This window comes from Ostrea edulis, chromosome 8, assembly GCF_947568905.1.
Source record: "Ostrea edulis chromosome 8, xbOstEdul1.1, whole genome shotgun sequence".
Lineage (NCBI taxonomy): Eukaryota > Metazoa > Mollusca > Bivalvia > Ostreida > Ostreidae > Ostrea > Ostrea edulis.
Genome location: NC_079171.1, coordinates 27,941,637 through 27,966,508, shown reverse-complemented (window position 1 = coordinate 27,966,508; position 24,872 = coordinate 27,941,637). Strand labels below are relative to the sequence as shown.

Genomic DNA, 24,872 nt, shown 5'->3' with positions numbered 1-24,872 from the left:
TTGATGATTTGCAGATAGCAGCTCTACATTATACATACATTCCATTTATAAATCAGAAACTAAAAATTTGGCAAGATGCTTGGGCTGGACATAGAATGAGAACAACAAAATCGTCCCCGAAAGCTTTATGGACCTCGGGACATATTCAGAATCCTACGGGCATAGACTTTGTCAATGCAGAATATGGAACTGAGGGTTTTGGAATAAATTCCAATGATCATGATGATGTAGATGGCAGACCAATCATTACCTCCGTTTCAGATAGCATGATCACTTCCGCTTGCAAACACCAACTTGACCAGGAAATAACTAGTTCTTGGAATTCTACAAATTTTGGAATTGACGTTTACTTAAAAGTCCTTGATATAATAAAGAACCATCAGTAAAATTGTACAAATGAAAATAAAGAGACAAAACAACAACTTTTAGAATTATATTTAATGTTGTAACAAATCAATAGTGTAGCTTACACAGAGTTTTCTATTCAAACAAAACCTAATGATCAACTCAAATGAGTTTCATCTACTTTTGGCTTGTTGATACATTGCTGCAATTTCTATCAATGTGTGTAGATGAAACATTTTTATTCCTCCCATAGGATGGTATCCTCATAAATAAAATTTATAATCATTCACTTCATACAAAGTACATGTATTGGCATTAGAAAGTTCAATTAATTGTCAGTAAGTTATTTACCCCCCCCCCCCCCAATTATGACAAGTTTTTTTTTAGTTAATATAAAAAAATCATAAACACTAATAACTTAAATACTTGTGCTTCCTATCAATTATAAATGTACAAATAAAGAAGAGACCAAATGACCATATTGCTCTTAAAAAACCCAGTATGAAACAGGTCCGAAATATACATGAATATGAAAATTTATTATGAATGGACAAAAAATATATCCTGCATCAAAATGAAGCCTGTTGCTGAAAGCTGACTTGCACAACCATGTGATGGTCTTTACATGTACAAGGTGCATAAAAAAGTGATACTTCACAACATATTTGAAGCAAAAACAAAAAAACACTTGTCTCCTTAAGTAATATTTCATCTAAAATGACGAAGTTTAGCAAGCAGTTATTTTCTCAAAATGGGGAAAATGAAAACTCTTGCAATTTGCTGCTCTTTAATACCAATACATTAAATTTGTATGATTTTTTTTAACTTACTCATTTTAGGAGGAGTTAAACAGGCAAACTACGTAATTCAAAACCCTGCAATTTTTCTCACAAATTAAACAAGAGGCCATGGGCCACATCGCTCACCAGTCACCTTGGCCCATATCTAAAGATTTTCCATATATATTTGCATTTAAAACTTTGGTCCCTATTATGGCCCCAATATACCACCGGGGACCATGATTTTTACAAACGTGAATCTGCACTATGTCAGGAAGCTTTCATGTAAATCTCGGCTATTCTGGCCCAGTGGTTCTTGAGAAGAATTTTTAATTTTCCCTATTTATTCCCATGTAAAACTTTGATCCCTTATTGTGGTCACAACCTACTCCAAGGGGCCATGATTTGAACAAACTGAATCTACATTATGTCAGGAAGCTTTCATGTCAATTTCAGCCCAGTGGTTCTTGAGAAGAAGTTTTTAAATGACCCCACCCTATTTTTGTGATTATCTCCCCTTTGAAGGAGGCATGGCCCTTCATTTGAACAAACTTGAAAGCCCTTCACCCAAGGATGCTTTGTGACAAGTTTGGTTGAAATTGCCCCAGTGGTTCTGGAGAAGAAAATGAAAATGTGAAAAGTTTACGCCGATGCCAGACAACGGACAAATTTTGAAGAGAAAAGCTCACTTGAGCCAAAACAATTCCTAGTCTTAATGTAATTCAAATCTTCAATACTCATACAAACATTCTGTAACATATACAAGAACTTTGTAACATGAAAACTTAGGTTGGAGTTGGGGGGACAAACATGCAGACAAAGACATTACAGTACCTTAATATGTCTGATTTAAAGACGAGCATAAAACAAGAGGCCCAAAGGTCTTATCGATCACCCGAGGATCAGTTAAAAGAATCATTAGTCCCAAGGGCCATGAAATCTAGAGGAATTTTTGTTCAGCATATCAAAGCTAAATTCTAATATTCGGCAACAGGATTAAACAAGATGTGCTCTGCAAACATAAATTACCCCAAAACTGCCCATACTACTGAAAAACTACATATTATATGATTTATGTCAACATACGTGAACACCAGATGAAGGTGATTAAAACTGTCATTTATTAATTCAATAAATGACAAAATGTAAACATATATACACAGAATCATTAAATAATGAAGAAGACATATATGGTAATTCACACCAAGAGCAAAAATGTTACAAGTACAAAATGACCAGACTTTTGACTAGAAGGACTTTGAGACAGAGTTATACCTGTAACTTATGGCAAGATGTAGAATACAAAAAATCATAAAGTAATGGATTTCAATTACATGTGGCATTGACAATAATACACATGTTAAATGTAAAGGAAAAACAATCTTCGACCTGCTACAATATAGACAACCACATACTGCCCAAAACAGAAGTACACCCATATGGGGGGATTCCCCATTATAACATGACGGATTAAATTGTTACAAAATCGCATCGGATGGCTTGTTACCAACCCACTATACGGCTATTTTGGACCAGCCCTCGAGTCACAACCCTTGTTATGAAATTCAAAATTAGTGCGTACTTTTCTGCTGTTTTTTATTATACATTTAGTTTTTATACAGTTTCAGTAAAATTTAAGAAGTAAAGACAATAATCATTATGATGATGTTGGTCCCACCCTCAAACCAAAATCCCTACCCCTGTGATTATGAAATTTGTGTAAAACATTTAAATAACATCATCTTTATTGCTATTGATAATAAATTGAGTCAAAAACTACTATCCAGGGTATTATGAATTTATAATTTTGGTGGAGGCGTTCCTGCTTTTCATATACATGTAGATGTGTAGTTGTAAAGAAAGGATTTTTGAAAATTAATTGATTTTGGACAGTTTTTGCCCTGCCAGTGGTTCTTGAGAAGACTATTTTTAAATGACCCCACCCTATTTTTGCATTTTTGTGATTATCTCCCCTTTGAGAGAGGCATGGCCCTTCATTTGAACAAAATTGAATCCCCTTTACCAAATGGTGCTTTGTGCCAAGTTTGGTTGAAATTAGCCCAATAGTTCTGCAGGAGAAGAGGAAAATGTGAAAAGTTTACGACGACGTTGACAGACAACTGACAAATTTTGATCAGAAAAGCTCACTTGAGCCTTCGACTCAGATGAGTTAACAAGAGGCCCATGGGCCACATTGCTCACCTGAATCACCTTGACCCATACCTGAAGACTTTCCATATATATGTGCATGTAAAACCTTAGTCCCCATTATGGCTCCAACCTACCCCTGGAGGCCATGATTTTTGCAAACTTGAATCTACACTATATCACAAAGCTTCCATGTAAATGTCAACTTCTTTGGCCCAATGGTTCTTGAGAAGATTTTTAATGATTTTTCCTATATATTTCTATGTAAAACTTTGATCCTCCCTTGTGGCCCGATCCTACCCCCGGGGGCCATGATTTGAAAAACTTGAATCTGCACTATGTCAGAAAGCTTTCATGTAAAAATCAGCTTTTCTGGCTCAGTGGTTCTTGAGAAGAAGATTTTTAAAGATTTTCCCTATATATTTGTATGTAAAAATTTGATCCCCTATTGTGGCCCCATCCAACCCCCGGGGGCTATGATTTTATCAATTTAGAATCTGCACTACCTAATAAAGCTCATCTATAAATTTCATCTTTTCTGGCCCAGTGGTTCTTGAGAAGATTTTTTAATGACCCTACTCTATTTTTACCTTTTCTTATCTCCCCTTGGAAGGTGGCCTTTATTTTAACAATTTAGAATTCCCTTTACCTAAGGATGCTTTGTGCCAACTTTGGTATTCTATACATTTAACTTTGAAATTCTATTGTGGCCTCATCAACTCCCCTGGTACCAATATTTGAACTAACTTGAATGTGCATTATTATACAAGAATGCTTTCATATCAATTGGTCAGGTTCTTACTACACATTTTGAAGGAAGATCTTTTAAGATACATTGTGTAAATTTACATCAAACTTTGCACTAAAAATAGTCCTGTCCTGACCCAGACCAGTGCACTTTACTAGTTCTTCAGTATATATGAAGATTATTTTATATTGATATAACAAATTTCTTTTAAATTCAGCAAGTTTTATGAAACAAATCCCCTAAAGCTGTACCCATGGACCCTACATACAAACTGTAGAATTTTTTGTAATAAGTATGTGGTGATACTTGTATAATTGTGTTACATATTCTTATAAAAAAAATTGAGACTTGATTGGGTGATAGAGAATGACTAAAAATTTGTTAAAAACTTAATGCAGTCCATAAAAGAGGTTTAAGAAAGCATAATCATATAATTCAAATAGCTTTTCATCTAAAGGAAAGTTCACATTTAAGTCTGGTTTTGGTCTTGGAAGCTGGAGAGAGTTGATGCATGTGTTGGCAGTTGGAATGAATGAGTTCATGACTTCTGGAAACTGGATAGTGGGTGGGATTTTGAACCCCAGTAGTGGCTCCTCATCAGCTCCTGTCACAAACTGTAGTACGTTTGCTAAGGACAAGTGTTCTCTCCGACCACCTGGAGAAGAAAGAACTTTACTAGACTTTATTTATGTTATTATATCATAATATCTGTGTAAAAAAATAAAGTAAACTGTCATTATTTTCAATCAGTGATTAACATTACATTAATAGCACCATCATGAAACAAGAGGCCCATGGGCCACATCGCTCACCTGAGTCACCTTGGCCCATATCTGAAGACTTTCCATATATATTTGCATGTAAAACCTTAGTCCCTATTATGGCCCAAACTACCCTTTGCAAACTTGAATCTACACTATGTCATAAAGCTTTCATGTAAATGTCAACTTCTTTGGCCCAATGGTTCTTGAGAAGAAAATTTTTAAAGCTTTTTCCTATATTTGTATGTAAAACTTTGACCCCCCCCCCCCCCACGGCCATGATTTGAACAAACTTGAATCTGCACTATGTCAGAAAGTTTTCATGTAAAAATTAGCTTTTCTGACTCAGTGGTCCTTGAGAAGAAGATTTTTTCTATATATTTGTATGTAAAACTTTGATCCCCTATTGTGGCCCCATCCAACCCCAGGGGCCCATGATTTGAACAAACTTGAATCTGCATTATGTCAGGAAGCTTTCATGTAAATCTCAGCTTTTCTGGCTTAGTGGTTCTTGAGAAGAAGATTTTAAAAGTTTTTCCCTATATATTTGTATGTAAAACTTTGATCCCCCCTTGTGGCCCCATCCTACTACCGGGGGCCATGATTTGAACAAACTTGAATCTGCAATATGTCAGGAAGCTTTCAGGTAAATTTCAGCTCTTCTGGCCCAGTGGTTCTTGAGAAGATTTTTAAATGACCCCACCCTATATTTGCATTTTTGTGATTATCTCCCCTTTGAAAGGGACATGGCCCTTCATTTGAACAAACCTGAAAGCCCTTCACCCAAGGATGCTTTTGGCCATGTTTGGTTGAAATTGGCCCAGTGGTTTTGGAGAAGAAGTCGAAAATGTGAAAAGTTTAACAGACAGACGGACAGACAGACAGACGATGGACAAAAAGCGATCAGAAAAGCTCACTTGAGCTTTCAGCTCAGGTGAGCTAAAAACACACCCAGTCACCTTTTCAAAACCCGCTTGGACAGAGACCCTGATAAACTGCGAGAAAATGGATATATCGAAGCTATAAGCACTGGTAGGCCTATAGCATACATTCTGTTTTGCTCTTCAAATTCAATACACACCCGGATCAACTGACCTTCACCTTGTAACAACATATATATTGACGATACAATGTAACTTCTACCAACTGGTAGATTTACAAAAAAAATTAAAGATACAAAATAATTGAACTTTTAATTATACAAATAATAGAATATTGTATTTCCTAACTTTAAATTGAATTATAAAATTATTTCCTTAATGATATTGCCCCATAGTGAAGAATATCGTTAAAACAAGACGTCTTTTTAGGAAACGAAGTTTGTCAATCCTTGCCATTTCTACATGCATTCACAGGATGCGACACGTCAAGAATGTTCGGCATCGGAACGGGTCCTGTATACTTAAGAAAGCAATGGAATGTCAAAATGTAGATAAATCGGGAACAAATTCTGTATATGATTAGTTTTTAAATGGGGGCAGGCTACTGACAAACAAGTTGATGGTGCAGGGGTTCAACTGTCTCGTTTAAAGTCAGCATTTCACAAATTCTAGGGTCGTTATAACAATCTACTTTGCCAATACAACATCATTGGGTCAAATCTGTCTGATTTGTTTAATATCGATTGTTGGGCCGTTTTTTGGCACAATGGTATTGAATAAGGGTAACTCTGTTTGCCTGATTAAGATATAGGACTCACGGCGGGTGCAACCGGTCAACAGGGGGTGCTTACTCCTCATAGGCACCTGATCACACTTCTAGTATATCCAGGGGTCCGTGTTTGCCCACCTCTCTATTTTGTATTGCTTATAGGAGTTACAAGATGGATCACTGTTCGTTATCTTCACCTTCCTTAATGAGGATTCCATAGAGAAAAAGATATCTTCTGGTGTCAATGTCATATCGACTTTGTACGATGGAATACCATAGAGACACCTATAGGAGATTTGCTTTGTGAAGTATTGTCTAACACAATATCATTTTTATAAGTTCAGTCATTGCCACTAACTACTAATTACAGCTGCAGAAGAGGAGCACTGCAAGAATTTTTTTTAAGTCATACAGTGGACTAAAGAAATAATTAATTTGGATCCTTCGAACTGGGGTTTATCACTGCTTTCAGCAATTTTTGTATCCGTTAACGAAATTACAAGTCGCGCCAGATAAACTTTTGAACGTTATTCGCTGTAAATGCAAGGTAAATTGTGACACTAGCCGTTGTACTTGTAAAAACATGGACTGAACTGTACTGCAATTACTAAAATGATCACTTATATAATTATCGGGCATGTAGCAACAATGGCTCTACCCCCTTTTATCATTACATGCAAAGTTGATAAATTTTTAGGCGCAGAGGTCGATTTTTAGACAGATTGGTTGCCCTCCCTCCTCTTTTTAAAAAAAATAGCATTGTCGTGAACTGTACAGAGTGGAAGTGTAAAATTGAACTGAGAGAACAACCTTAGCCCCCCCCCCCCCCCCCCCCCCCCCCCCACCATCAAGGATTTTCATAACTTTGGATTAAAATTTACTTGTCAATTTTCAGGCAATATTGTGAAATTATCTTTAAACTCCCCCACCCCAACCCATTTTTTTTTTTACGATGCTCGTGCCTGATTCATTTTGCTTTTAATTCTATGTGTCCATTGTTTTTAAAACAGATTACTTCTGAAATTCTCGATATTAATTGCACAATAATTTGGATAGAACTATGTCAAATACGGCTATACCCCCCCTCCCTCTTTCCCAAACTCTAGAATTTGACGAAGTGCACGTATTAAAGATTTCTTTATAAAATCGAAGAAACTGAACCTTGTTTCGTCATAGATGTAGTACAAACTATTATAAAACTCAGCTTAATAAAGAATTGGTAACGTAAGCTTTACTATACACTGTTTTAAATATGTGAAACATAGGACTGGAATGGTAAGCGCATCATTTTACCCCAAAATTCCAATTTTCCCATTGAAATACAAAAGCCGATTTTTAATTTGTTGTTTGCATGTGTTTTCTTGCATGAATAATCAAAATTTAATTTCTGTTGCAATTAGTTTGAGGTTTTGCTCATATATGAGCTAGATTGACTAGACTAATTTTAGCTCTTTTTAGCTCTTTTGGCCTAGTGATTCTTGAGAAGATTTTTAAATGACCCTACCCCACAGGGGCTAAGCCGGTTTGGGCCCGAACTCTGTGATACCATAAATAGAGAAAGGGGTCAAACTCTAACCCCAATCAAAAACTACCCACTTGCTTCAAATGCTTAAAAAAATCAGAAAATAAGTGCAATATGCGTAATTTACCGGTCTAATTCTAATTTCTGTTTGTCGTTAACTTTATACAATATAGTGGTACTATCTAAGTAGAATTTCATGTTATTGTCGTCAATATTTGATCATTTATATAGTTTTGTGTAGAAATCATACATTTTACCTTAAATATCATTACAAATAGTGGCAATATTATCTTCATATTTGATACATTTAATAATATTATTTTCTTGGTGGGAAGATTCATGTTTGAGAAAAAAGGACAAATTCGTTTCCCCTTCATATATCCATTTCGCGTGGGACCTAATCTGTGCACCTTTGGCTTTTTTATTTATCAATGTGAAATTTTAATTGATAGGTCCAAAATCTTCCACACTAGTCTGAATTTTGCTGCTGTCTTAGGTGATAAACCACCTGGTGAACTGGACTGGTAAATGTCTTAGTAAAAATAAACAAGTGAAATCGAGAGAACAATGATGTATATCTCTGTTATTTTAAGAACCTGTGGATTGAAATTTGGCATGCAAGTAGTTAAGACATTAATCTATGCAAGGAGACCGGTAAATTATGCATACTGCACTCATTTTCTGATTTTTTGGGCATTTGAAGTGAGTGGGTAGTTTTTGATCTGGGTTAAAGTTAGACCCCTTTCTACATTTTTGGTATCACAGAGTTTGGGCCCAAACAGACTTAGCCCCTGTGCCCCACCCTATTTTTGCATTTTTGTGTTTATCTCCCCTTTGCAATGGACATGACCCTTCATTTGAACAAACTTGAAAGCCCTTCACCAAAGGATGCCTTTTACCAAATTTGCATATCGAATACTTTGCTTGAAATTGGTCCAGTGGTTCTGGAAAAGAAGTCAAAAATGTAAAAAGTGTACAGACAGACGGACAGACAGACAACAGGCGATCAGAAAAGCTCAATTGAGCTTTCAGCTCAGGTGAGCTTAAAAACCAAAATGTCTACCTGGACTCTTTAAAACAGGAAAACATTCTCAAAACCGTTACACAGACTTGCATGTCTTACTTGCGACTTCTCTTAGATATCGAACAAATGCAGCGTAGACCTTCTTTTCAACTTCAATGTTGTTGCTGCCCTCTTGAGAAAATTGAGGCTTTAGAAGGAATGTGAGCATCCTAAATGTCAAGGGTAATGAATGTTTTTGGAAAAGGTACAGAAAACTTGGAAGCTGCATACAAATCTAAAAGAAAAATGCAATAGAATTAAGAATATACTACCTTTGATGAAAGTCGTCATCATGCAATCTTCTGGGGATTTACTATGTCAATCAATCTCAAACAGCATGAACTTGAATATCTTTAAACCCACACTATATTTTTTCCCTAATGCCATATTTTCAACAAGCTTTCATATCTATCTGATAGTTTGGGTATTTACTGGTACTGAGAAAATTCTAAAGATGTTTTCCAATATAAATCTATGTTAAAATCTATGCCCCTTCGTGGCCCCAGAGAATAGTTTGTGAAATATACAGAATCTGCATTATACTCAGTATAAGGATGTTTTCATATTGATTTGACAATTGTGGGAGCAGCCCGAGTCCACTGATTGAACAATTTAGAATGTACAATAATTCTTTCACAGAAGTTTTGTAAGTTTTTGTGAAAGATTTCGAATGATCACTACATTGTACCTATGTTCAATAATCCCTCCTCCCTTTCTAAATGCCAGGGTATGGTACACATGTAGATATGATTTAGTAATTTTTAAAGCCCTATACACAAGAATGCATATGTGTGCAAGTTTGGTTCAATCTACAGATGATATCTAATAATGTGAGAAGTTTACAGATTGTGACAGACAGATGGGTAGACATCAATCATTAAGTGTTAAAAAAATCTCACATATTAATAAACCTTCAGCACATATTTTCATTGATTGTAACTGTTGATCGATTCCAAAATAGCACACAATTACTTATGTACACAGCATTGATGGCAAATTCATTACATATAGGGCTGCGACGATTCAGGGTTAGTTCAATTCCGTTTCGATTCAGAGCAGCACGATTAAGTTAGATTACGATTCAGTTCATGTTCGGTCCAATTTATTCAATAACAGTACAAAAATTTATATTCTTAATGAGTAGCATACTTCATCTAATTTCATTCAAGTTTTATTTAACTATATGCCGTCATTTGTAAACATCATATCTATAACTGCATATTTTAACTTTGATAAAAAAAGAAAACATTCACTAACAGTCTATTAAATTTTGTTATATTAATGTGCAGCATAGTTTTTGGATTATCATACAAATCTATTAGTCAATCTAAAATGTATATGATATTGTTTTCATTTATGTCAAAATTCAACAATTCTATCATAATCAATTGAGTCTTTGAAAATCTTTACTTCTCTCTCATATCAACTGTCAAATCATTTAATCTGTGTCATCATCTACGATCCCCAGCACTGACAGAAAAGTCATAAATCATGTAAAGATACACTGCAATGATCTGGCTGATCATATTCTGTTGCCCAGTTGGTACATGTATCTGAGTGGTGAAAATGTTAAATCTCAACAGTCATGATTTGATTCTCTGTTGTATAAAAATACACGTCTGCACATCCGCCATACTTGTTGTTTTGGTGCATGCAAAATCTAAACCAAACCGAAATCCGGAATTTGTAATCAGTACATAGAATCGAATGGTATAAAACTCAATGTATTGGAATTTTCGGTGCACCGCACAGCCCTAATGTACATATATCCATAGCACTTTTTCCAGTACATGAGTAAATTTGATATTCACACAATTATGAAGGTCTTTGAAATCAAAATTATACTAGAAGTATTACTGAATACAGTCCCAATGTCTCAAGCCCTCCTCTCAAGCTTGTTATGCATGGATTGTCTGTGGAATCAGAAAATATCTTCTGGATTACATCTGGGTCCAAAAAAGTTGGGATTTTGCCATTTTGTAGAATACTTAAAGCTGCAATACAAACATACTTGTAATCACATGCATTTAAACTCCAAAGGTCTGTAACATTATCATTTATAATACATTAAGATAACATTCAAGCTTCTATGTAAAAGAGTTCCTGTTAGCTTAACTTAAGAGTCTCCCTAAATTCTGAAATCAGCTTTAATTTACATTGTACATCTTAGTATCTGTATCATAATTTATGATAAGTCTTTTTTAAAACCCTACTTTCCCTGAACAAGGTATTTCATCGACCAATCAAGGGCCCCGGAAGGCATTATTAACAAAAAGAAGCACATTTTAAACATTATTTCTATAAAAACTCAACAATATTGCTTATTACAGAATCATAACAAGGCATCATTGTCTCTAGTGTTGATGATGAAATATTTCTATACTTTTGTGTAAAAGTAGATGTTAATAAATGTACAAAATTTTATTCATACAATAACAAGAACATATAATTCTATTAGATATCGCTACCCCACCAACCCCCTAAAAAGAAAGAGAAAACAATTAAAATCATGATATTATACACCAGGAGTACTTTAATATGATTATTCAATATATTGTAACATTTGATTATTCATATGTTACATTTATAGTAAAATTGGGAGGGTACAAAATTTATAAGGCAAATCCCCCTCCCCTTTTGGTCTTTTGGATGACAGTTTTCAGGCCAAAGTGTCTTGGCTCTTTGCACTGAAATTTCTTGTTTGACATTCGTTTAAATGTAGTTACTTAATTAGCACACTATTATAAATTAAAAGTTTAATACAAACCAAAAGTCTTTCCAACAACTTCATAATCTTCATGAAGTAATTCTCTCAGTCCACTGTCAAAATATTTCTCCTTGATGGCCTGCAAAACTAATCTGAAAAACTCCTTCCTGGGGCCTCCATAATCTACAGCCGTCTACAACAAAAAGTATATATATGCATATAAATTTATGCATAATTACATAGTTTGTAAATCCAAATCTTGATACAATAATAAAATATCCCCCCTCCCAAAAGTCAATATTCACTAAACCCAACAATATTGTCATCTGTTAGTGCTTTCATCCTTTAGAATTTTGACAGTCACACTTCATATAATAAAACTTTAGCATTCCTAGGTTGTTTCTCTACTCTTCAGCCATATTGTTATCTTCGCTAGCCAAGGGTTTGTGATCCGCCGCTCCGCTTTTCTACACCTGTAGAGAAGCGGAGAGGATCATAAACCCTTGGCCACCAAAGATGCCATATTTGATGTCATAATCACCCCACATTTGTTCTTAAAAGTAATTTGTTACCATTTTTTTCAAATTTTATCATCACTCTATATGCATTTCTTAAATATCTATACCAACCTCATCATAAAACTGTACTTCTAAAGTCTTTCTAAGATCCTCAATTCCTTTGATTTCATCAAACGATGTCTCCAAAAGATGAGTTCTGTCTACCAAAATGAAGTTTGTGTCGCCTTCAGAACTATTTGTAACGTCAACGACTTCCAAAGGTCTACCAGTCACCATTTCATTTTGAACTTTACGCAAAATTTCAACAGGGTCCAATATATTTTGTGTTTTGCAAAAATTAACTATTCTATTTGTCACACCTGTTACAGTTTCAACATGCACAGGGGTTGCAACACTTTCATCCTTGATGGATGGGGTTGTAACATTTTCAAACTCTATCGATGGGGTTGCAACACTTTCGATATCAACTGTTGGGGCCACTGTAAGGGTAATGTCATTACTTTCGAATAGGCCCTGAAAAAAACTCATTCCATTAACATCAACTGGTACATCAGTTTGCACGATTTGTGTTACTGGCACTATACTGGTAGTATCAACATCTGTAGAAACTGAGGGTGCTTGGTCACATGTTTCTGTGTGTTTTCGTAGTTCCCTTACTAAAAATTTTCTTCCACATGTCACACATTTTTCTTCAATGCTCAATTCTGCCAATTTTTCAGGACGATTAACGATAGCTTCAGTCGATAAATTTTTCTGTATTGGTCTAATGTATATGGTAACCTGTGGGTTCACATTTTTCTGCAATTCTTTAGCTGACCATGAACAGTTTATTAAAGTTAAATCTCTGCAGTTTTGAGTACTGCGAAGTAATTCAAAACCACCCCCATCTGCTAATTTTGGAAAGCCGACAAAATCACCATCTTCATTTACTTCTTTCGAAATAAGTGTTTCTGCTAATTCCTTCTCATCATCAGATTTTTTCAAAAGAATTTTTTTCTTTCCTAGTCCTGCTTTATTCAAAACTTCTTTTTCGTTGCCGTTTGGGACACTCTTCTGTCCTGTGTGTGCCAAGCAGAGAAAATGCAGCGTGATAAACTTTTCTTTCTTACGTGATCCGGACCCCCCCCCCCTCCCCCCGGAATTTGCAAAGATAAAAAAAATTACAATATAACGATTTATAAGAAAATTGAGTTGACTGTTATTATATTATATATAATAGGTTCGACCCCACCCCCCTGGAAAAAATTTCTGGATCCGCGCCTGCTGCGTTATTTATATAGTCGGGTCCCCCCCCCCCCCTTTTACCTGTGTAGAATCTCTTACATATTTTGACTGTAAACAAATTTCGAAAATGAAAAATATATTTTTAAAAGGTTTTTAAAACTGCGAAATTAGAAAAAGTGCTCATAATCTCAGAATTGAAAGTGAGAGGTAAGAATAACACTGACGGAAAGAAAGTTATACTTAAAGGAAATAGGGAAAAGAATTTGCAAAATGTGTGATAGGAATTGTGTGGAATTTCAATCGGCGATACCACTCGACTACTGTGACTGGGGCGAACATGTAATTGAGGCGAAACCACCAGGATTCGGCGAGAGAAACTCCGAATGCACTTTAAATCATTCGGAATACAACAACATAATATATAAAACCAACATAACGGTGTATTGTCTTGACATCGTATAATAACGTAGCGGTATATGTAACTTATGAACGATGAAATGAAACCTAACTTTGACAATGTGTTATAAATATTTCACAGCGCGTCATTTAAAACAGAGTAAATAACAGTAAACACGAGAAACTGATATAAAATTTTTACTTAAATTATTATACATTGAACCACATGTCATGTGAAAAGGATTTAATGATGTATTGTTGTGACATCATATTATAGTGTTTTCACTGCATGTCATAATAAATGAACTTGATGATACAGAGGATAGACTTGATATTGTGTGTGTTTGATGTCGTTGTTTAAAACGACGGAGTGACATGTTGTTTTGACGTCATCTTATAACGTCTGAACCCTCTGATTTATGAATATGACTTAATGAAATACAACCTCGACAACATATTATAGATTTTAGATTGAATATTATGTATACCCAACTATGTAATACATTGATTTGACATCATGTTATTGGTTTTTCACTACATATTATATCAAGTAGACGTAATGATATAAAAAATGGCCTTAATGGTATAGAGAATAGACCCATTGAATAAGGAATAAACTTGATATTATATATCAGTGACAATATACTGCATATTTTATAGCCTTAAGACAGCTGCGGCGTTCCATAGGAAACTATGAAATCCCATTGAACTGTTCTACAAACCTAGATCACATGTACAAGTCCTCCTTCAACTCAGTCGATAACCTTATATGATGGTGGGCTTCTGAAGCACAACTCATGGCATCATAAAATCTGCGATTAAATGCGTTGCTTGACCTTATTGCTTTTCCAAAGAAACATTCCTACTAATGATTCTAGTTCCTTCAATAAAACCGATTTCCATGCCAAAACATCTTGTATAATTTGTTTAAGAATTTCCAGTTTTGCCTGAGGGATTTTTACGAGGATATGAATTGTATCAATTTCTAATCCTAAAGTAAGTACAGAAACAGGACCAATGGTTTTCTCCTCTGGTAATTTCAAGGATTGACCATAACAAGTAGTGTTATTTTTATTAAAAGTAAACTATATAATATTTTTCTTCTACATTTTAGATTTGGCTGCTACCGAACAAGTCGCATCGCATACACACAAGGACATTCCTCTGAGGAAACAGGCATGTCTTGATACTAAGAACACCGTTTCTTGTATGGGGAAAATAAGAAAGACGGGAGGTATGGTTTTAAAGTTGAAACACATCGATAAAAATATATTGTTAGTCTACATAACACTTGATAGAATTTTAGGGAGTGAAATACATGTGCCTTTATTTTCCTTGTTGTATGTTCGAGTTCTTCTAGAGACTTTCATTTCCAATCAACCAGTGTTGAGGTGACACAATCCAATACCATTGATCCCGTGCCGGATGGTCTATGTAAATATGGAGGTATATCTGCTGATTCAGAACAGCGAGTTTCTTTTTAAATTTTTATAAGCTATTTGAATCTGCATTGGTCTGGTGATCACCATTTAGATACACAAGTGTCTGAAATGTCCCATCAGACAGAGTTTGAATTCATTGTAATTTTTTTTATTTTCCTTCACTGTTGTACATCTTCCATAGTGCCCAACTATTACATAAACAATGTAATGAAATCACTTCCTTTACTTCGAGGAATTAATTAATCAAATTATACATTACATTCAATGTTAGTAGTTTCAAATATTTATTACCAAAAAAATATCATACAAGTCATTTTGCAATTAGATTTTATCCTGATGAGATTTTTGTTTTACCCTGGGTTTTGTAACTTTTGAGTGCAGTAAACTTTTTACAGCACCTGTCATCCCTGACTTTGTTGTTTCAAATAAGTTTTGCTGATGTTGGAGACCTTGCCAGTTGCAGTAATGCAGTTCCTGAATATCTGGATTATAGTTTATGTAAGATTTATTTGTATAAAGCTTCATACCCAGTTTGGACTTGTATACGAGTCAGTTACTGTAACTTGAAGTGAAATGGGGCCAAGACGAATTACGGACGTTTCGGGAGCCCGACTTTGGTAAAGGATTGCTTTCAATTTAGTATCAATAGCATTAAAGATATAATTTAAGTGTTTTACACACAGGAATCAGCAGCCGATTCTAACTGATGATTGATTATGAAAATTAACTGATTTCCCACCACTAGTTACTAAATGTTAGAATAAAAAGAGAGATTCTTTCCTTGATCCGGAACGTAGTGCTTAGAACTCCATCAAACAGTCACCAGGGTTTTACCCAGCATTTAAATGTTACTACCCATTTTAAATGTAAGGGGAATTTTTTGCGAATGCAGTCATTGAGCTTCCAGGGGATGGTGATGGGGACATCTATGGAATATAATAATATCCAGATTATTACAGCCATATAAATTGATTGATTACTTATTTTATCTATATAATGACTTGTAATATATTTAAAAAAAATTATTTTTGTTGAAAATTCTCATACAATTTTGTCAAGATTCTACAAATGAAGGGGAATTTTTTTGTCTGTGGTAGGGGAAATATCCATTTGATGCCAAAGGGAAAAGGTACCTTATACCGGTAGTAAAAACCTAGAAAAATCCCAGGTCACCCTCCAAGACATATTAAAATCATATGACATTTGAAAGCTTTATATTTTTCAGAATGTGAAGGTTTACATATTAGAAGAGATTCAAACCAGACCAATGAAGACGCGATTTGGAGATACTGAGAAATTTCTCACGGAAGGACTAATCGATGGTAAGATCTCTCATCGATTAATTCATTCCGTGAGAATGACATCAAAAAGATGATGGTCCACAAGAAATACAAAGTATTTAAGATACAGGAGACCATATACGGCTTCGAAATAAAAAGAGACTCGGTGGTAAGAAATCTTTATATATTTCAAATAAATTATTATTACAGACTTTGGGTGTACTTACTAAACCAATCAATTTCGTATTGTCACTTGGATAATAGTTTAGTTGGGAAGACCACGAGTTTAAACAAATGACATACAGCCAACAAAATACCAATGTTTCCAAAAATTATGTATGTTTGCCTAGTTGTTATTGCTATACATGTCTTAGTACACAGTTGGTGTGACTAAAGCCTAGAGTAAGTATCATTATACCTTAGATATCAAATGTTTTGGGCTGAATAGATTATCATCAATGGAGAATGGGAATGTGGAGTTGGGGATTAAAGGTGTATCTCCCCTACTTGAACTAGATTGGTTTGACATGGTATATGGAATGGTACCCGATTACAAGCACGGTTTGCTGCTTAGGAGTGACCAACAAAATTATTTCCCTGTTGTTTTCACCATGAAACCATACCTTGTTGGAAAGAAACATCAAAAGTACTGACAGAATTCTAAAAAAAAAAAGAAATGAAACCAACAGATCAAATTCATCGCTTACCAAGAAAAGTTAAAGCAATCTCCATAATTTTAAAGGTTCTGAACTACAGATGTGGCTGCTATACTATTCGATTCCATCTCTGATGAACATTCTATCTCGGGAATATTTGCAGCATTTAGGTCTCCTTGTAGAAGGCAGCTATCTTCTATCACACAAGATAATAGGCCAAGAATTGCAAAAAGCAGACTTCAGAAGATGACCCCAATTGATTTTGAGGTAATTTGTTTAAAGGGCAAGGTCCAAACTGGACATTGGAATATACTGTCTGCTCAATATCTTGAGAACATCAAACTTGATACACTGGTACATCTACAGGAGAAGATGATCCTTATTGATATTGAGGTCACATGGTCAAAGGTGAAGAGTCAAACTGGACATAGAAATATACTGTCGGTTCAATATCTTGAGAACCCTTTTCTTGACAGACATCAAACTTAGTACTCAATAGAATTAAGGCGTCCCATATAAAAATAAAGTGTAATGCATACATAAAAACAGTCCGTTTTATATGGATAATTTTCAAAGTAAAATATCCGAGAAAGAATCAACGTTCATACCAATACGTAGTAGGCTTCCATACATTTTCACCGCCGTAGGTGTCTATCACGTGACAAATTTAGACCATAGTATATTAATTGCAAAAGTGCAACGATGTCGGCTATATGCAGGGCGATTTTTTTTTCAATTGAAAAACAAAGGTTACTTTACCCTAACGGAAAAGTCATGGTAGCAACTTCTCCAGTAAAAGGAAGCAACTATAAAATATATCTAATTAAGCCTATTTTTTAAGTCTCGGGAGTATGCATGGCATCAACAGATGCGGGAAGGGGCTTCCTTTTAAGTCCGAAGTTGCTCCCCAAACTTTTCCGATACATCAATGCATTATGCCGATGTTTTTGATTGGAGGGGTTCTCTCGCGTCTGTGCCGGCGCCAACAAGCACGAATAAGAAAAAGCATCAAGGATGTCCAATTCCAGACAACAGAAATGACAGGCGGTTTGTTTGTGTGTAAATCAACAAAGAGACGAGCTACACATCAGACATCTCTCCATGAAAGGTAAGAAGCCAGAATTGGATCCAAGACTGAAAGACGCTGTAGGGAGTAATATCCAGGTAAGGAAGAACACAAGCTCAATTAGACGATCTACAATAATTACAACGCATCATTTATATTACATTTGATTTTCATGTAGCTTAAGAAAAATGCAGAATCCCGTCTCTAGGTATCTTACGACTTTCCTGAGGATGAGGAACAGGACCTTGATGTGGAAGTTGTGTGTGGTTAGAATTCCATAATCTAATGGATAATATCCGATTGCTACCTGGAACACCAAAATACAAAGATAGTACATCATTTGCACAAGAGGCAACAAAATTTAGGAAACAAGCGATTGATGAAGATGTCATCCCCACATACATCATAAGTATTAATCTATATAGATTTAAATCTATTTTATTACAATAATTATAAGATACTTATTACTATCTTTTCCAAATCAAATGGTATTTTTTATCATGATATGAATTATCTATACTATATTTCCAGTCATGGTTTATCGTGTTCCTTAGTCCCTTTAACAGTTTAAATATCTGTATGATATTGAAGTTGCTCAAGTAGAAAGACGATAAATAGAACTCTACCAGCACAAACAGAAATAGATCTACATGTACAAGAAAAGAGCATATCTCAAAACAGCTATTCATACCTATCGTGTTGAAATTCATCTATTTTTCTGCATTCCGAAAAAGAAATTCATTTTTCTGCTTTTTGAAAAAGAAAGTTCTAATGAATACAATGGTTCATTTATTTCTCCGTTTAAAGATTCTTGAGCGAGAAAATATAATGATACGGTCAAGTCTGCATGGAAAGAATGCAAAAAGAGGAAATATATAAAGGGTTCTGCTGAAGGGGATCAGTAGTAGACATATAAAGGATCAGTATTAAAATGCTAAATTAATGTAATACCACCGTCTATCTACAGTCTCTGTAACCATATTGCTCCGATATCTTGTAAAGTTAACTTGAATCCAGGACGGACCACAAACACATTTGTCCGAAATCTTGTGAGGGTAACGTAAATCAAGGACGGACCACATTCACATATCTTGTAAAGGTAACGTGAATCCAAGACGGACCACATCCACATATCTTGTAAAGGTAACGTGAATTCAGGACGGACCATATACCCGGTGCATCAAAATTGGTACCGTATAAGTTTTACTTGTGAGGAAGGCCTACATAGTGATATAAGGGTCGATAACGAGAGACACATCACCTGCAGATGGAGCTGCTGAAGACTGAGAAGAAGTGGTATCTTGATGGAACTTTAAAGATTATTCGTCAACAATTTGAACAGATGTTCTGAATTCATGGCTTCATCCAAAAGGACGAATGCATAAGCCCCCCCCCCCCCCCCTCCCCCTCGTTCTAGTGTCCAGACGCCAAGAGAGGGATTACAGGAAGAGCTGTGTATTAATCATACACGACACAATCTGTACAACACAGTCCATACAATGTACGACACAATCCACACAATGTACGACACAGTCCATACAATGTATGCAGTTATTAAACGAAAAGTGAAGATAACGAACATTTATCAATCTCAATACTCTTATAAGCAATGCAAAGTAGAGAGTGCGGGATACACTTCTGAGTATATTGGCTCATGCAGAAGAAATGGAGCTATGTAACCCATACAGAATTACTCGTGCAATGTTTGTCTCTGCATCATGACCTTATCAAATTGAACACAAGTTCAGCTTCAAAAATGTGTTTGCCCCAATTGCTGAAAAGTTATTAATCCTGTACATAAATATGATCAGATAGATTTACGCTTTGTACAATGTTATTCCATGAATTATACTATGAAAATACTGTTGCATTATTTTAACAGAAAAGCTTAAGGTAAAACAGTATGCTTTCCCTATAAATTGGCGAGAAAGGGAGAGTGTGGTGGAAGGATAGCTCCAGGTTAGCGGATTTAAAAGTAATCATAATTTCCGACCGATGGTAAACTATTTACAAAGAAGCAGGATATATTTTTGGCTTTTATAAAACCAATTCTTAAAAAAGATGATACTAAGGTCAATACTCTAGCTTTTTCTAAAAATAATTGAATAGGAATAAATGTTTATATAACAAGAGCATATCTGTTACATTATAATTAACATACCAGGTAACCGGTTTACCTTGCCCAAGATAATTGCACCAATTAGCTCTCGGTCGGGGTGGAGTACCTCAATATAATTATGGTATCACAGTAACTTGATTGTGAGGAATATGCAATTAATAATTTAATATTTGAGTATATCACAATAATTTAATATTTGAGTATATCACAATTAATAATTTAATATTTGAGTATATCACTTCATTGGCAAATTAAATGAGTATAACTCATTTTAAATGAGGAAAATAAATACTTGCGTTGATATATAAATGACCGATTAAATTTTTGTCATTAGTTGACAATTAAAATCTAACTGGAGAACGGTTGAAGAAGTATGGAAAACAAACGAGCTTTTGTTTATAACTTTTTTCAAAGTACCTGCTTGGTACATTATGCCCGACGAGGACGTAAATAGGCTAGTGGATATCATTGCCGAGGCGGACAATGATTTAAATAGTGCCCTATTTTATGCGTCCTTGGACTCCTCAGCAATGTGCAACGGGTGTATATTTTGTACACCAGAAGATTATGAGTACACCAGAAGGTTATGAGGATATGCATGACTACAAAAACTGTGACGGTTGAACACAGTGAGAAGTAGACAACAATCTGTAATAGGAGCAACCAGGTATAAATAAGGTTAAGAATAATCATCATTTCACATCAATTGCTTCTAATAATTTTGTTCATTGAAAAATTCCTTATTGTGTCCAAAGTAAAATATTATCAAAGTCACATTGATATTTCCTGTAATTAGTACCTGTCGGGCGCAAAACAATTATCGTCTTTAACTATCCCGTGATTCAAATTATGATTAGCTTAGCGATCTCACCAATCAGCCCATCAGTACTTATACTCTGTGGGTGCAATTTATAATTCCATGTGGCAGAAAACCAAGGTAATGACGAAATAGTAGTGGTCAAATATTTTCCATTTGATTAATTATCACCGCCCTCTCCAGTATATAATGGCCATGGAGTTTTTCATTCATCAGTTGACAGTTAGCATCTAACTGGGCAACGGTTCTAGTTGTGTGACAACTTTGACAATCTATTGGTTATTGTGCGGCAGGTTTGATACTTTTGACAAGTTCTGTTGAATCTTTTAATTCTGATTTAATTTTGATTTTATCTCGCAGTTTTGATATTGATAGGAAAATGTTCGTCGTTTTTACCTTAGCCATTTTCGTGTTATTTGGTCCAATGACATGCCTATCCAGGCTGAGAAGTGGGATTACGTCAGGCAGGTCAGACGATGTGTGACCAGAGCACAAGGCAAAGACCAACATATACAAAGTGAAGTCTGTGGGTAGCACTTAATTGGTCACTTAAAACCCCTTAAATAGTATAGTTGTATCGCGGGGAATGTGTCAAAGTAGTTTGTTGTTATTCACTACCGTTATTAATCTGTCTACGTGACACATTTTCTTGTCAAGTCCTTCCCAAATAATGAAATATTTTAAAAGCATGATAATTATGCAGTCTGAAAAAACCTACAAGAAATTAATGAAATGTACAACTTTGTTTCAGGAATGACCACATGAAAAAGTCGATGCAGAGATAAATATTTGACATTACAGGCAAGGAATTGATCATTATTTTTGAAATACATCTAAGGAAACAAATAATGTTTTTATATTTTAAGAACTATGACAAACTCATACATGGCGTGACACAACATGAAGGGCAAAAGGGGAAAGAATGCATTTGGTTCCACCCGACTGTACCAGCTTTTTAAAGGTATATAATATCTTTGCTTAAACTTTGCCAAAAATTTCATGTGACACTTCATATTGTACAAAGTTAAGTTTACATGTTAAGGAGTGTTGGAGTAATATATTTGTTAATGATGAATGGAAAAGAAATGCAGTGTTGGAGTAATATATTCGTTAATGGTGAATGGAAAAGAAATCCAAATCTGATTCTTTAATCATCTTATAACTCTAGTTTCGTAAATAAATTCTTCTTAGTTTCTCATATTTCTTTTATTCAGATATTGATGGATTTTATTATACTAATGAGTAGTGTATGTAATGTAGATGCTATGTTTTGTTGTCAACCCCACCCCCACGACACACACACATAGGTGCTGACAGTGCTTCCTATGGGCCTGTAGATTTATCATTTTTGATGCCATTATAAATTGAAATCGTTTACAAAATTGACTTTATTAAATAGATACTTTAGTCAAACCTATCCATGAACTGAGCAGAGGTGATATCAGCCAATTTAATTCACACAGCTTAATGGACATGGAAGGTAAATCTAATGCAAATTTTATCATCAGGATGAGGGTGTGTTTAATTGTATTCTACGATTAAGCCAGAATGAAGTCTTGGTGGAATACAAGAGCCTTTGTATCGCCCTCATGCAGTTACCTAACCAGGACTTCAAACGTGCTGCCATCCTCCAGTACGAATTGGCTCGGGAATTAGGCAAAAACCGATGGATTGACAACTTCCATAAAAGATGTCAGTGTGGTCTGCCGGATGACTGGATTGACCAAAATCTTCCTTCGTTGGATGGTAAGAAAGAAATATCGTCAAAGCTGTATGTGACCGAGTTATCGCGAGACATTCTGCTAAAGGAGGATCCTACTATCCAAGTGGTCCGAGAGAACATGGGCCCGGAAACGGAACTATGTACGATAGCAGAACCTAGACCCTCTACATCATCTGTGGATTCTCAGCCTCCTAGAAGATCAGAGGATAGGAAATCAAGACCAGAAACGAGGATCAGGAAAGATGAGAGAATATCACGACCTTCCACAAGATCCAAAGGAAGGAATTCTAGGCGTGAAGAGAGGTCACGGACAGACGAAGCAAGATCACGGTATCCAAGGAAACCAGGAGAGAAAGTCTCGTGGTAGGCAACACAAACACAGACCGGAGCGAGTTGACCGGAACCAGACTGGATATTCCCAGTGCCCACCGGACAGAAAGGTACAGAATGATAAGAGAACCCTGTCCGTCACCTGCGGGAAAGTCTAGACAGTCGGCAACATCGGTGGAATATTGCCCATTGGCTACGTGCAACTCTTTAGATGGAAGAGTTGCAGACACGCTGTCCAACGACATATGCCGGAAATATTCCGAATACTTTCTGCTGATGTTACTGTTCTGGTTAAGTGCGTTTCCGCCCTGCGGTGGTTGATAACAACAACCTTAGTAGAAAGAGCCGCCTTGGAAGACGCAGTGCAGGTAGTAAACGCATCCGGAAAGATTACTCTGTCTGCCAAGTTGTATCCCCTCCATCATGATCTATTTAATCAGAGTTGTGGCCTGATGAATATTCCAGCACCAACACAGTTTTCATTACATCCAGTAAACTTACCTGCGGTATTGATGTTCTGGAGATGTATCCTGGCACTTTTGGAGAATTGCAGCCTATCCTTACAGGAGACTTTTGCAAAGTTCACTAGTGAAGTACCATACTTGCAGTGTAGACACCAGGAGACTACACTTGACGGGCCGTTTGTGGTCACAAGTACTGCTGTGTATCCCGAGACTCAGACCGTCGTTGAGGAGTTGGTCATGGAAGAGGTCATGATGGTGGGCGAGACTAGCACGTATCTGTTTACAATAAAAATGTTATAGCTCTATTTGAATATTGCTCTCTGTTTATTGTTCTTCACTTTTTACGCTTTGCAAAGACTGAAGAACGTGTTATCAAAATTGCCGTATTTCTCAAAAAACAAGGTCGATTACCAACATTGATTTTTTAATGTTTCATATCAAAGCTTCATCATAAACATATATCGAAATTAAAGGAAAAAAATCAATGGTTAATTTTTTTTTAGCATCAACCTATCAAGTGCACTTTGATGTACCGCACCGTAGCGTGAGAAACTATATTCCCTTCACGGTCTAACGATGACGTCACCTACTAACAGGTTCTAAAAACTTTCTTGTCAATTTCACTCATTCCTCATGGCTTGCTTCTCTAGAGAAGGTAGACCCGTGTGTCCTGGTAAATTAATTTTTTTTTTTTTTTAAATTTGTTTCCTTAAATGGTGATGGATTTTCTTGGTGTAACAAGATGTGTTTGTGAAACACAAATGCCCCCGATAATGGCCAATTCCGAAGGTGGCCAAGGTCACATATCTTGGTACCAGTATAAAGATCTTGTCAAAAGAAATGCTCATGTACAGTATGAAAGCTCCAATATTTACCACTTAGAAGTTATGGCATATGTAAAAAAAAAAAAAAAAAAAAATTAAAAGTAGGTCAATGTCAAAAGGTTCAATACCCACGGAAAGGTCTTGTCAAAAAGAATACTCATGTGAAATTTTAAAGTTCTATCACTTATTGTTCAAAAGTTATTAGCAAGGTTAAAGTTTTTATAAACTCTCTATTTTGTATTGCTTATAGGAATTACTGATCACTGTTCGTTATCTTCACCTTGCATAAG

General features: G+C 35.5%; 1 protein-coding gene across 1 annotated transcript; it reads right to left on the bottom strand.

The window, feature by feature from the left end:
• Nucleotides 1–423: 423 nt before the first annotated feature.
• LOC125657381 (uncharacterized) lies at nucleotides 424–21,646 on the bottom strand. Its single transcript, XM_056147542.1, has 7 exons — nucleotides 21,638–21,646; nucleotides 18,467–18,612; nucleotides 12,353–13,370; nucleotides 11,784–11,916; nucleotides 10,874–11,010; nucleotides 9,077–9,251; nucleotides 424–4,675 (listed from the first exon to the last, which is right to left on the bottom strand). Exons 1-7 carry the CDS (start codon nucleotides 21,644–21,646, stop codon nucleotides 4,410–4,412), a joined length of 1,884 nt encoding a protein of 627 aa, XP_056003517.1. The 3' UTR covers nucleotides 424–4,409.
• Nucleotides 21,647–24,872: the final 3,226 nt, after the last annotated feature.